Source organism: Leptonotus elevatus, chromosome 10 (assembly GCF_054856555.1).
Source record: "Leptonotus elevatus isolate MCC_2025b chromosome 10, RoL_Lele_1.0, whole genome shotgun sequence".
Classification (NCBI taxonomy): Eukaryota; Metazoa; Chordata; class Actinopteri; order Syngnathiformes; family Syngnathidae; genus Leptonotus; species Leptonotus elevatus.
Genome location: NC_141248.1, coordinates 4,959,434 through 4,972,203, shown reverse-complemented (window position 1 = coordinate 4,972,203; position 12,770 = coordinate 4,959,434). Strand labels below are relative to the sequence as shown.

Sequence of the window (12,770 nt, the reverse complement as noted above, 5' to 3'; positions counted from 1 at the left end):
ACCTTTGTCTGTCTGTACAACCGACTGCAAAGCAAGATATGACCATTTTATAAGATAATCGATTAGATTATCTTCATGTCCAGTGAACTCCAGGTGGACTGTTTGGAACCGCCCTTCAAGATAGTATTAAAAGGTTGTAAGTGTCTGTAATCGACGCACTTGCGAGAGGCTGCCACCATTGCTGGGAGCTCGCTTGTGCCCGGAATATTCTGTTGAAATAAATCCTTCGAAGGACCTGTTAACCGATCTCTAGTCTGTATTCAGAAAATCAACATTCTCTCTACCCGAACAAAACGAACACGCGGAAGACAAAGATTGTTTTCCAACAAAATGGTGACCCGGAACGTGATTTCGGGTTGAGATGTTGATCAGCAGACAGAACATCAGGTGCCAAGTAATTACAGGTAAGAGGACATTTATCCTCCTAGTTGATTTTCTGTCTGTTGAGTACTCTGAGACCTGTTTTCAGGTCATCTAAATTGTGACTAAATTGTATATGAGCTCTAAGTGAACAGGTATTAATAAAGTATAAAATACAAGGTTGTTTCGTTCCATTATGGAATCTTAGAAACAAGAAATCCTTGTTTTTAGTTTTACTAAGACATTAAATATACAAGGTGGTTTCGTTCTATTTTAGAATCCTAGAAACCTAAGTCATTGTATACGTAGTAACGTTATGAAGAAATGAGCGCATAAGAAATGACTGAGTGAAGAGAAATAAGAGAAATAAGAGAATAAGAAGTTCGAGCGGTTTTGATGGAATCTGAGTAAAACACAAGGTAGTTTCATTCCGTTATGGAATCCTAGAAATCATAAATCCTTGTTTTGCTGAGAAATTAAGGCTCGGACATTTTTATTTGAGTGAACCCCAAGGTAGTTTCGTTCCGTTATGGAATCCTAGAAATCATAAGTCCTTGTTTTGCTGAGAAATTAAGGCTCGGACATTTTTATTTGAGTAAACCACAAGGTAGTTTCGTTTCGTTATGGAATCCTAGAAATCATAAATCCTTGTTTTGCTGAGAAATTAAGGCTCGGACATTTTTGTTTGTTTGTTTGTTATTATTATTTTATTTTGGGGGGGGGGGGATAAGCAATGTTTTTGAATAAATAGAAGGCCTATTAAACTGTGGTACCACAAAGAGACGTCAATGGAGTAACTAAAATAAAATAATAAATGATAAAATATAATAAATAAGGAAATAAGTAAATAAATAAAAACTAAATGAAGGTAGGGACAGTGTTTGGTTCGATTTTCGGCAAATACCAAACCATTCTGAATGAGTGTGCTTGGTGAGTAAATCAGGAATACATGTGTGTGCGAGGGCAGAGGAAGGAGGAAGGGAGTGTGTGTAAGAGATGGGAGGGGGAGCAGTATGCAAGGAGTGTGTGACAAAGCGCTAGGAGGGTGAGTGTGCGTGTGTGTGTGAATGAGTGCAAGAAAGTGAGTGTGGGGGTGTGCCTGAAAAAGTTAGAGAAGTAGAGAAATAATTGTTGAATAACTGGATGAGAAGTGTTGCGAGAATGAATGTTTTTTTACAATGTTTTCAACTGTGTGTTTGGTGATATTTATGAGAGAAATGGAAAAAAGGCTTGTGTTGGAGGAGCGGTGGCTCTCGAGTTGACTGTTAAAAAAAATAAAAATAAAAATAAAAGGCTACACACCTTTCGAATGAGGAAGTGGAAAACATGTACATTGCTCAATTACAGAATTAAGTGGCAGAGTTAAAGTGTCATGTCCAGAATCTTTCAGGTGCCCACCCGAAGTCCCAAATCTTGCAGGCACCCATGTTGGCCAAAATTGGCCCCAGAACTCTGCTACGCTTTACAAACCTTTCTCTCCCACTGTGTGTGGGGGTGGCAATTTGCTGCAGGCAGTGCAGAAAGCAGTTACGGGACAAATGTTAAGAGCAGGTGATATCCGTGTTCTTTCTACACAATAATGTCTGCTTTTATAGTTTAATATTTTAATGTAAAGTTTAGTTTTTAAAAAATGTTTTTTCCCCTCCCTGATAATTAGGCTCTTAGGCGAGAAAATTATTTAACCTTTGTTTTTCCTCCCTGAGTGTTTCAGATCTGGTGTTCGCTCCCAAAGCAGATGAGGAGGCCGCGGCTTTTGTTGATCTGGCCCTCACTGATTACACTCTGAAAACAGGATACGCCCCTACGGCCTCCGCCTTGCATTTGCAAGTGTTCCGAGCAAGGGCATTCCCAAGTCTGTGGCACAGGCCATGGAGGGATCTTCCCGGTGCTGAACTTGACCGGTGGTTGTCACATCTTAAACATCATTTAAGGAGACATGCTAAAGAAAAAGAGTCTAAGGTAGACAAACACAAAAGTACAGAAACACAACTTGCTATGGTGCAGTTGCAAAATTTGAAAAAGCAGGAAGAAAACATTCTTGCTGTGATCTCATCTCCCTCTGTCGATTCCGAGTGCATGATGTATCAAGCAGGTTCATTCATGGGTCAAGGTGCGCCCCCTGGGTGGCCTAACATGTGCTTCAATTGTGGACGGCCTGGTCATTGGGCCCGCGATTGCAAACAGCGACCTCAAGCGTCTGGGTGGAGAGACAGAGGCCAACAAACTGCACATGGCTACAATCGAGGAGAGAGAGCAACCGCAACAGCAACAAGGATATTCCCTGAATCCACATGCTCAGTGACTGTTCACAGACTCTTTTGCATTATTTTGTGTTTTCACCTAACTGTCCAGTCAATCTTTTGGGCAGAGATCTCCTCATCGCCACATGCTCTCTCATCAAATGCAGCCCTGATGGACTTATCCTGGAATTTCCGGATGATAACACCTACTCCTGCTCTGCTTCCAGTGCCACCTCCGAGTTCCTGCTTGTTAAACAATACCCTGTGGTATGCGCCACTGCCAACATCTACTGGGCAAGAGTGAATATTGACTCCAGTTGTTGACTCGAAGCTGAGCACTTCTGAGCTCTCTGGTCACCTTGGGTTCGTAACCTCAGATCTTATGATATGGTAACTGATTGTATGCATTGCACTCTGTACTATGGCAGATCAGGGGATGAGATCTATAGAGAGGCATTTCAGGAAATTGAAAACTATATATGGGAATTGAACATGGGTGATTTTTTTGCAGGCAAACCAGGTGTCGCCTTTTCGGTGTCCCTAAACAACTCCCATATGTCTCCTTGATGATCTCGCCTCAGCACACAGCGAAGGATCTCGGTCCGTTTGTCCTGGCATACACACAGGCCACTGATTGGCAAAATTTATTTCTATTTCCCATCACTTGATGCTTATTGGATTCAGTCTAATAATTTTTTACCCACTTCCGTTTTGGAGCACCAGCTTCTGGATAGGCACCATGGACGTTAAACAACAGCGATTTTGCTGGTTATCTTTTTGATTTTTTTCCCCCCACATCGCTGTAGTACATGGATCTCTGTAACGTCTCACCTGTTGTATTTCAGATGAAACCAGGACAAATATATGTTCCCCAATACTCTGTAAAAGAGGCTGGGATGATTGGCATTTCGGAAACAATTGACGGTTTGCTCAAAGCAGGAGTGTTGTGTGAAATTTCCGGCTCTTATTATAACTCGCCTATTTTACCTGTTGAGAAGAAAGATACTGGAAAGTTTCGCATGGTCCATGACCTGCGAGCGATTAATGCGGCCGTCTTAACTCCTACTTTTTCTGTCCCGAATCCTCACTCGGCATTGTCTCAAATTGCATCAACCCAATAACTCATTTCACTTGCATTGACCTGGCTAATGCTTTCTTTTGCATTCCACTTCACCCTTCAATGAAGCAATTTTTTGCTTTCACGTGTTTGCTACTCCTACAATCGCCTACCTCAAGGCTTTGTCCTTTCAACTGGACTCTTCAACGACTGTCTTCGCCAGTTACTGTCTCCACTTGAACTGCCCCCTGTTGTTCTCCTGGTGCAGTATGTGGATGACCTCATGCTGACAGCTCCATCTGAAACTTCTTGTCTTGAAGCCACCAGGTCTCTGCTCTTCATCTCCTTGAAACAGCATCTTTCCACTACTGCAGCTCTTGTGATTTCTGATTTCAGTCGCATGTTCTATCTGGATGTTCCTGAAAAGACCAGCAGTATTTCTGCTGCCCTTTATCAGAAGGGGGAAGGAGGAAGTCGACAAGTTTGTCTGTATGCATCAACTCCACTGGAAAAATATGCACACATGACAGTTCATGTTGCATTAAAAGAATGGAAATGAATAAGCAGATCAAGCAGCAAAAAAGGTTGCGGGGTACCGACCAACACTCCAACTAGCTGTAAGTGAGTCTGAATGTGACAATTCACAGGAGGTGATAACAGAAACAGTTAAGCTGTGGCAGGAAAAAGTAAGTCCAGGAGGAAAAAAATGTGTGGATGTCCAAAGGGGGACAACAAGATGAAGTAGGTATATGGCGGAAAGAAGGTAAATGTATTTCATCTCAGAAACAATTGAAAAATCTAATTTCTGAAGCCCATGGAATATGCCATTTAGGTGTGGAAGAAACTGAGACGACTACACACCTGGTGGCATCCTTTCATGAGACAAATTGTTAAAAGTGAACTGCAGGACTGCAGTGTTTGCAACAGATATAATAGTATGCCTACATCTAAACCTCCCCAGGGCACTCACGGTCCGGCCGGACGTGACTGCTCCGGGGTCAGGTGGTTTCGATGGATTTCACTGACATGATAAAACCAGTGTCAGGATACAGATATTTGCTGGTAATAGTGGATTCCTTTTCAGGATGGCTAGAGGCATATCCATGCAAATCTGAAACAGCAAATATTGTGGTAAAACATTTGATTAATCATTACATACCATCACATGGTTTTCCTAGAAAAATTTGATCAGAAAATGGAACCCATTTCAAAAACAAACATCTACAAGCAGTAGAAAAAGCATTGGGGCTAAAACACACATTTGGTTCAGTGTATCATCCCCAATCCCAAGGACAGGTTGAGCGAATGAATAGAAATATTAAAGAAAAATTGGCTAAAGCATTGGCCTCATCAAATTTCAATTGGCTACAAGCTCTTCCTGTTGCCTTAATGAATATGCGAATGTCACTTAACTCAGCCAAAGGCTGGACTCCGTTTAAATGTCACACCAACAGACCTTTTCCGGCTCCAACAGCTCCATTGGAAGAGACGCATGTTCCAGGACCTCCATAACTTAAACAACTAACATTTACTAATTCCCAACTAACAAAAAACAACCAGATGCTCCTTCAGAAATAAATGATTGTGAATATGTATGGTTGAAAGTGATTAAACGAAAATGGTCTGAGCCCAGGTGGACTGGACCCCACAAGGTGACGGAGAGGACATCTTCTGCAGTTCGCCTGCACGGAAAAGGGGACACCTGGTTCCACATCTCGTCTACACGACCCGCCAGATCCGCCTCAGGCTCAGCGATCCCACCACCTGACAACGACCGGAAAACCACGCCTACTGATCCAGTGTCAGCTGCCCCCTATTGATGACATCATTCAACAAAGGTCCTGAAGAAGCTGACAACACCCTCTTTTCTTCAAACCCAAGAACATCACCCACCAGGCACCCCACCGGCCCACAGCCCCCTGCCTCCCACCCACACCCGCCACCCACCACAACCCAGTCCCCGCCGCCTCTAGGCACCCAAACTCCCAGATTCCCCCCCCCAACCCCAGCAAACCCCCCCCCCACCCAGCCACTCGTACCACCCCCCTTCCCCACCAAGCCCCGCCGACCCCACTATCACCCCCGCCAGCCCCCCAAACCCCAGGGACCCCCCGTACCAAGGCATCTGTGCCGGAGAGGGGCCGTGTGGTGGGGCGGAACACTGGGGGCGGAAGGGGAAATGGGTGCACTGGGAGAAGGACGGCACCCCCGAACCCCAGGCCCAGCGGGGAAAGGTCCCGGTCATCACATCAGGGTACCTAGTGAAAGCTAACCCTGTTACTGAGTTCGCCAGCTCGCCGACTGGCGAACTCTACCCCTACACCGTGGATGTTACCCCACCCGGTGTATATACAAGTGTGTGTGTGTGTGTGTGGTGCATTAAAATTAAGAGCAGGTGAGATGGGAAATTATATCCCCCCGCTTCGATCCACCTGCTTCTCAGAGGTGAGTGTATGTGGTGCATTAAAAATGGTGTGTTATGTGCCCTATGTGTCTATTAATAAAGTGTATTGTGCAAAACTAGTGTCGTGAGTTAAGAGGAGCGACCAGCAGGGCCTCTCCCAACCCGGCGGGGACAGAAGGCGCACCCGCCCACCACACCCCCACCCAACCCCCCAACGGGACCCCGGCGGGCATATGGAGACAGCATATAATTGACAGCCATTGAAATGTATTGGAGGAAAAAAAATCTGACGAACCTCTACTACATTTTTCACAATAAGCTTAGGGGAAATGAGAACCATAACCCCATTTTAAAAAAGTATTTTGAAAAAAAAAAAATAGATTCACCAATTTTTATCTATATATATATATATATATATATATATATATATATATATATAGGTGTGAATTTGAAACCCCGAATATGCAGGGAGCCAGAATATATAGTTAGTGTCCCCTGGGCGAAAATTCCACCAGCCGCCACTGATTGACTGTCAGTTGGCTCCACGGTGACAAGAGAAAATCGTAAGGGGGTGTCATTCAGATCAGCGAGCTCCTCAAACATTATGTAGAGCGCGACCTCAATGCAACGTGCTGCAAAGAGGCTGTTTTGACACCTCGGGGGGCGTGGCCCGCATGTCCTCTCTCACAAGCAGACTCCCTCCTGAGACCACAAACACATCCTCCGCAGTTGTGCACTTTTCAAATGGATCAACGGTGGATTCGCATCCTGGCAACCGTGTTGTTTTACAACAGTAAGTTCCTTGTAAATTTGACCTGGAATATTTTTACTGCTACATGAACATGAATGAAATGAGAAACTATTCCTACTTTGTGTTTTCTGCCAGAGTTAACTGCAGGAACCAGTATAGCGGTGGAAAGCAAAGAAGAGCAGAGCATCGAGATGACTTGTAAGCCTTCTGAGATTGGCTCCATGATTATGTGGTTTCGAGTGCTGGACAAATCCGGCTTGGAGTTCCTGGCGTCTTTCTCCAACAATGGCATTCTAAAGTCAGCAAGTAAATCCTTCTCATCCATCTTCAGTGACCTACGAATCCGTGAGGACGTCCTCACTCTCAAGTCCTTCCACAAAGGTCGTGACAGCGGCATTTACAGTTGCGCATCCCTAAAAAGCAACGAATTGAAATTTGGCAACGTCATCCGACTGACAGGTGACATTTGGTTTTCGTCAAGTCAAAAGTGATTGTATGAAGCACTATTTATTTGATCATATTTTTTTCTCTCTTAAGAAAAAATTGAAGCTGTGTCACAAGCTCCTGTGGCCCCCACAGACAAACTCAAACTATCCACAACCACCTTGCCTTGTGCTTGTGAGAATGCTACTAAGCAAGGTACGTTAATAATGTCACTCTTGTACTCCTGTTTGGACAAATAGAAGTAAATCAATATTTATTTTATTAGGTGAATCCATGTTGTGTAATCCCATCATACTGATTCCACTAGCGGGCAGTTGTGGCCTTCTCCTCCTACTCATCTTCATTATTGTCGTGTACTGCAATCGTAAGTCATTTTCAATGTGTCAAAGACGCAAGTGGCAGTCCTCAATCACATTTTAAATTTTGGATTCATTCATTACACGTTGGAAAATATCTTCATTTTACTGCAGTTGAATTTTTTTTTCTTTCGTCGTCGCAGGCGTGAGAACACGAAGGTGCCCACATCATTATTATAAAAAGAGGTATGTTGTTTTATAATTTAATTATGCAATGTAATAATTGAAATTATTGAAATTGTGGCCCATATTTTATATCAGGCCATTTGGTTCAAGTCCACCCAACATGGCATTATGAGACTAAACACAAATGTGAATTCATATGATATGAAACTTAAATGTACAATTTAAATTATATTCTGGTGAAATTAATGGAAACATTTCAAAATGTAATGATCAAATTATGGTAAATTTGGAATAGAAAATCCTATAAATTATATTTTTAATACTGCTTCTCGGCAAAATGACATTTCAAAAGTTCAAAGTTGTCATGACTAAATACATAGACTAGAGTAAAAATTTAATTGAATAAACAAAAGATATTCATTCTCAAATCTCTTCATCTCAACAAGCTTTTTTTTTTTTGTCTTACTCAGGCCGGAGAAGAAAACGGCTCCTGGAAAACAGCAGCAGCAGCAGCACGCTTGATCATCGTACACGACATGTCTATAAACATTCCATTTTGTTGACTTGATATTTTGAAGACGTTTTCAACAAAGCTCAAGTACAGTATGCAACAATTTCCTACTCCCTTCCCTTCAGTGTCGTTCAACTTTAAAAGTGATGAAGCTTTACAATTTTTTTGTAATGAATCTTCTTTTCCTTTCATTGAATTTTTTTTTTTGAGTACGTAGTGATGGTGTATGTCCAAAGAATATTTTATTTTATTAGGATGAATGTTTATTCATCCAAATGACTGTATTGTTTTTTTTTTAATATGAATTTTTCAAATTATGTAGGTTAATAAATGCTAATAACAATTCAGGAATTCTACATGTTTACTTTGAAAATAAGTTAAGAAGATTAATGCTTTTTGTAAGTTTGCTGTTTGTTTGTTTTTATTTCAAGTACCACAAATTATATCATTTAAATCAAGTCATGTTTTTAATCCAAGTGCATAGTATTTTAGAAAAATTAATTTGAGATGTAAAATCAAAGAGCACTTTTTAATTAAAATGAATCATTTGTATTTGTGGACTTTCAGTGTTTTGTCACTATGATTTTAACTCAACAAACCCACTCATTTGCATATGTGCACATTATTTTACAATTCTTACATTTCTATAAATTATGAAAACTCAAGGAGCATTTTCAATGAATTATTTGTCTTTATTAATGTTCATTATTTCATCACTTAATTTCAACAAACCCGCTCAGTTGCATCACCATCAGTCATTCAGGATCTTGGCTAAAATATAATATATAAACATTCGATGTTTTTATCAAAATAGATGTTGTGTTTAAGCCCCCCGAAGTGAACAGGAAGTGGGCTGCTAAAACTTTTTGCAACGTGAAAAACCACCAAGGCAGGAGTTTATTGTTCCTGTTCAGGTTTAACATACACACAAACACACGGATCCCTTGCACCTTTAAGAAAGAAATCATGAAAAACTTTCTTAGCAGTACTTTCCCAAACATCAAAATAGTTCATATGTTCTTAAAAAAAAGAAGTATTTTTAGGCACAAATGGTGTGTAAAATACACATATACGGATTAGACTTTATTAGATTCAATGAGTATTCCCATATGTAAAATATCTTACCTCTCTTGACAAACAATAGAGGGAGAGAGAAAATAATGTCTTTGCATTAATTTAACATACCAGAGCCCTTTTGTAAGTCATACAGTGTTTTCTTATAGAGTATAATCTTTTTCTATCTTCTGTTTTTTACAGTTTGTTGTAAACACCACCTTTGTTTACAAAGTGCAATTATGGACACCAGTACTTTTTTACAAAATACATACCAAAGACCCGATAGATATTTCTCAAAATGGCATTTGCAAGAATGTAAGCCTCCTAGTCAACTCTGCATATTTATAAGTATTGTCTCTAATAAAAGTGAACAAAACGTCTTAATGGCACTTGAGCACATCATGATAGAAAACATTGGATTTGCATAAAGCATTGCACATCGTAATACTATACACGGACTCCACACTGCTAGCGTAAGCCGACAGTCAACAAGCTCACAAAGCCGTCGGGTTGCGGGAGAACTGAAACAAGACATGAACATCCCCTTCTTTCTCCACATTGACCAGCAAACTTATTGTTTTTCTTTTTTCCAGTATGTCTCGCGACACAGACAGAAACCCAAAGCTCCTCATCCTTGACTACAAGTGAAACCAAGCAAAAAAAAGGCATGGTTGTACATAAGTGTGTATGTGTGTGTAGGTTGTCGTTCAACTAGTGTACATCCTTGATGATTTAATAAAAGTACAATCTCAATGCAAGAGAGTAGGGTCCCAACTAGTGCTTTCTCAAAGGCCTCCGGAGGTCAAACTGCACCTGCAACACAAACATGTACGTATTTCATTATTTATTCTTAGTAATTATAAAAAGCACAATTTTGAAAATCGCATTGAATCCGATTCGTTAAGTGCTCTTTAACTGTTCATGTGCTGTATGCAGAGCGTCTGCAGCATGTTTTTATTTATTATTGATATTTAATTCTATTTATTTCCACATTTGTTTTTATTTTTGTATTTTCACTTTTTATTTATGGTATATATATATATATATATATATATAAATCTGAATGGAAATAAAAACTATATATATATAGTTTTTATTTCCATTCAGATTTATTTATTTTTTTGAATTATATTTTTTATATTCGTTTTTATTTTCACTTTTATTTATTTTTTATTTTGGCAGTTTTGTTCCTCCATACTTTGTCCCTGCACTGTGAACAAATGACATTTCCTCTTCATCAAGTGCATAAAATGACACAAACCTGACAAGCAAGCCGTCTAGTTCTTCCTGCCCTGCTGCGTAGATGTTGCTACGATGTCAGAGCTTTGTTGGCCAGGGAGTTGGTTGTCGGCAGGAGGCTCTGATGCATGCTGCTTCTGGAACACAAGTGTCAGTTTAAAAAAAGAAAAGAAGAAAAAGTAATACTCGGGGAAACCTCGTGCATACATCAGGCTTAATGCATTTGTATGTATGAGGTGAAGCGCACTGCATGCATCTGTGTGCGACGTCAAGCACAAACAGGCTGGTAAATAGTCATTTGTTGCGCAAAGGTGAATTCTTCATGCAGCAGGAACGTTGCTTACTTTAGACTTTGACTTTGACTTGCTCTTGCTCTGTAGGTAACAAAGTTGACACCTAAGTCAAGCTATGCAAACTCGGGGGTCACAGAAGGGAGGATCAATTTATACAGTTGGTCTAGCAAATAACCTCTAGAGGGGGTTGTTGAGCTTAATGAAACCATATGTCCCTGAAGATTTGCTGTATTTTTACATTTATGTTAACTCATTAACAGGATGTATTTATAAATATTATGCTTTAAGCCCACTTAACGGTAACTCATTTTTGTTTATTTACCTTGGCTGTTGCTGCCTTAGCCTTGAATGCCGGGTCATCGGGAAGGAGGGTGCCAGCCAGTGTGTCCAGAACAGGACGGGACATGGGCTGCCAGAGAAAAGAAACAAATATTTTAAATGGCCAATAAAGTTGCCTCCACTGTTAATCACGGAGAATGCATAAACACAATAGCACTTACAGGACCTATATAAAAACAGCAGGGCCTTTTATGATAAGACACAGAGGGGCATGGGAGGGTGTGTAAAAATGATTTATTTATGTTAGAAATAAAGTGCTGCCTTTTAAGAGTGATCACATCACATAAATTCAACAATAAAAACCAAATACATTTTTATACAGAAAAAATATATTACAACACCCTACAAAACATGGGTGTCAAACTCCGGTCCTCGAGGGCCGTAGTCCTGCAAGTTTTGGAGGTTTCCCTCTTTCAACAAAAGCTGATTCCAATCAGCAGGATCGTTATCAGGCTTACGCAGAGCTTGCTGATGAGCTGATCATATATCAGCTGTGTTGGAGAAGGGAAACATCCAAAACCTGCAGGACTCCGGCCCTCGAGGACCGGAGTTTGACACCCATGCCCTAAAGAAGATAATTGTAGGCCTACCGTTCGACTGCTATATATTGTTTTTTCCCACCTCTTGGAGGTATTTAATTCATTCTCATTTCAACAAATAAGCCCATACTCACTCAACCTTCATTTTTTGATTTTTTTGCAGAATTCTCACGATGCACTCAAAATGCAAATCCATCACTTTTTTTTAACCTACGTGAAATAATGACATCCTTTGAAATTTTGACAATTTTTGTGGGGCACGTTGAAATGTTTCAAACTGTTTGAATGCACTACAAAATCTGTCATTTCCAACCATTGTGATAAAAGAATGTGCCATGGGAAAATATCCTAGTTCACTTACTCTGTTCACAAATTATTTACTTACTAATGTATCTTTGTCAGTATGCATGCCAGTGAGACATGGTGACAAACAAAACATGGAAATGTTCTGCCACATGTTCTGCTTTAAACAACAGAATAACAGCTTTGTGCATTTGCAAGTATACTGAGATGAGGTTATCAACAAATAACATTTGAATCATTTATCCAACATGAACAACATCTTGATAATTATGCGTCTTAAATGTATTCTGGGGACGGACGGGGATTAATAAACTTCAGCTTCATCCCATATATGTTGTGTTGCAAGCTGTTGTAATGAAACTGCCACAATGACATGTCCGAAAGGAAAAAAAACAAAAAAATATTTCTAAAGTTATTTACTTTTACAGCAAATCCTATTGATTTTACAAACGCTAATCCCATTTTACTATAGTAATTGTTCAAAGTCAATTTTGTGTTACCTTGAGGGTCTCCGAGTCGAGCACAGGAGGTGTCAGCTTTGTGGCGGCAGCGTCGGACGATGCGACCAATGTGTCGAAATCACTGGACAGCAAGTCCAAGGCCGTCTTGTCGTCCATAGACTTCCACAGGGGAGCAAAGAATAGAACATGAACTTCCATACTATGCATATGTCATGTATCATTATTGTATTGTGTGAGGGACTCACCGGCTTTGGTTTGGCGTCCGCGTTAGCCTTAGCTTCGGCCATTTTC

The 12,770-nt window shown here is 40.5% G+C and overlaps 2 protein-coding genes across 28 annotated transcripts in view; one reads left to right on the top strand and one right to left on the bottom strand.

Annotated features, from left to right (window-relative positions):
- Positions 1–5,726: 5,726 nt before the first annotated feature.
- cd8a (CD8a molecule) lies at positions 5,727–8,914 on the top strand. Of its 4 annotated transcripts, none has more exons than XM_086086483.1 (7): positions 5,727–6,102; positions 6,182–6,854; positions 6,948–7,271; positions 7,350–7,451; positions 7,522–7,620; positions 7,756–7,798; positions 8,209–8,914. In XM_086086483.1, exons 2-7 carry the CDS (start codon positions 6,806–6,808, stop codon positions 8,258–8,260), a joined length of 669 nt encoding a protein of 222 aa, XP_085942609.1. In that variant the 5' UTR covers positions 5,727–6,102; positions 6,182–6,805; the 3' UTR covers positions 8,261–8,914. The 4 variants fall into 4 exon arrangements, with proteins under 4 accessions (XP_085942609.1, XP_085942611.1, XP_085942610.1 ...); XM_086086485.1 differs by having other exon boundaries at positions 5,727–6,854; positions 6,948–7,010; positions 7,144–7,271; XM_086086484.1 differs by having other exon boundaries at positions 5,727–6,854; positions 7,564–7,620.
- A 6-nt stretch (positions 8,915–8,920) lies between these two features.
- The window catches only part of cast (calpastatin), a 40,107-nt gene continuing 36,257 nt past the window's right edge, over positions 8,921–12,770 (bottom strand). For 21 of the 24 annotated variants that reach the window (XM_086086458.1, XM_086086470.1, XM_086086476.1 and 18 more), the window contains 6 exons: positions 12,725–12,769; positions 12,519–12,638; positions 11,160–11,246; positions 10,889–10,918; positions 10,567–10,681; positions 8,921–10,118 (listed from right to left, as the gene is read on the bottom strand). In XM_086086458.1, coding sequence (XP_085942584.1) covers positions 10,583–10,681; positions 10,889–10,918; positions 11,160–11,246; positions 12,519–12,638; positions 12,725–12,769 — 381 coding nt within the window. In that variant the 3' untranslated portion in view covers positions 8,921–10,118; positions 10,567–10,582. The remainder of the gene's footprint in view (positions 10,119–10,566; positions 10,682–10,888; positions 10,919–11,159; positions 11,247–12,518; positions 12,639–12,724; position 12,770) is intronic. The other 3 variants (XM_086086457.1, XM_086086460.1, XM_086086462.1) reach the window with 3 other exon arrangements.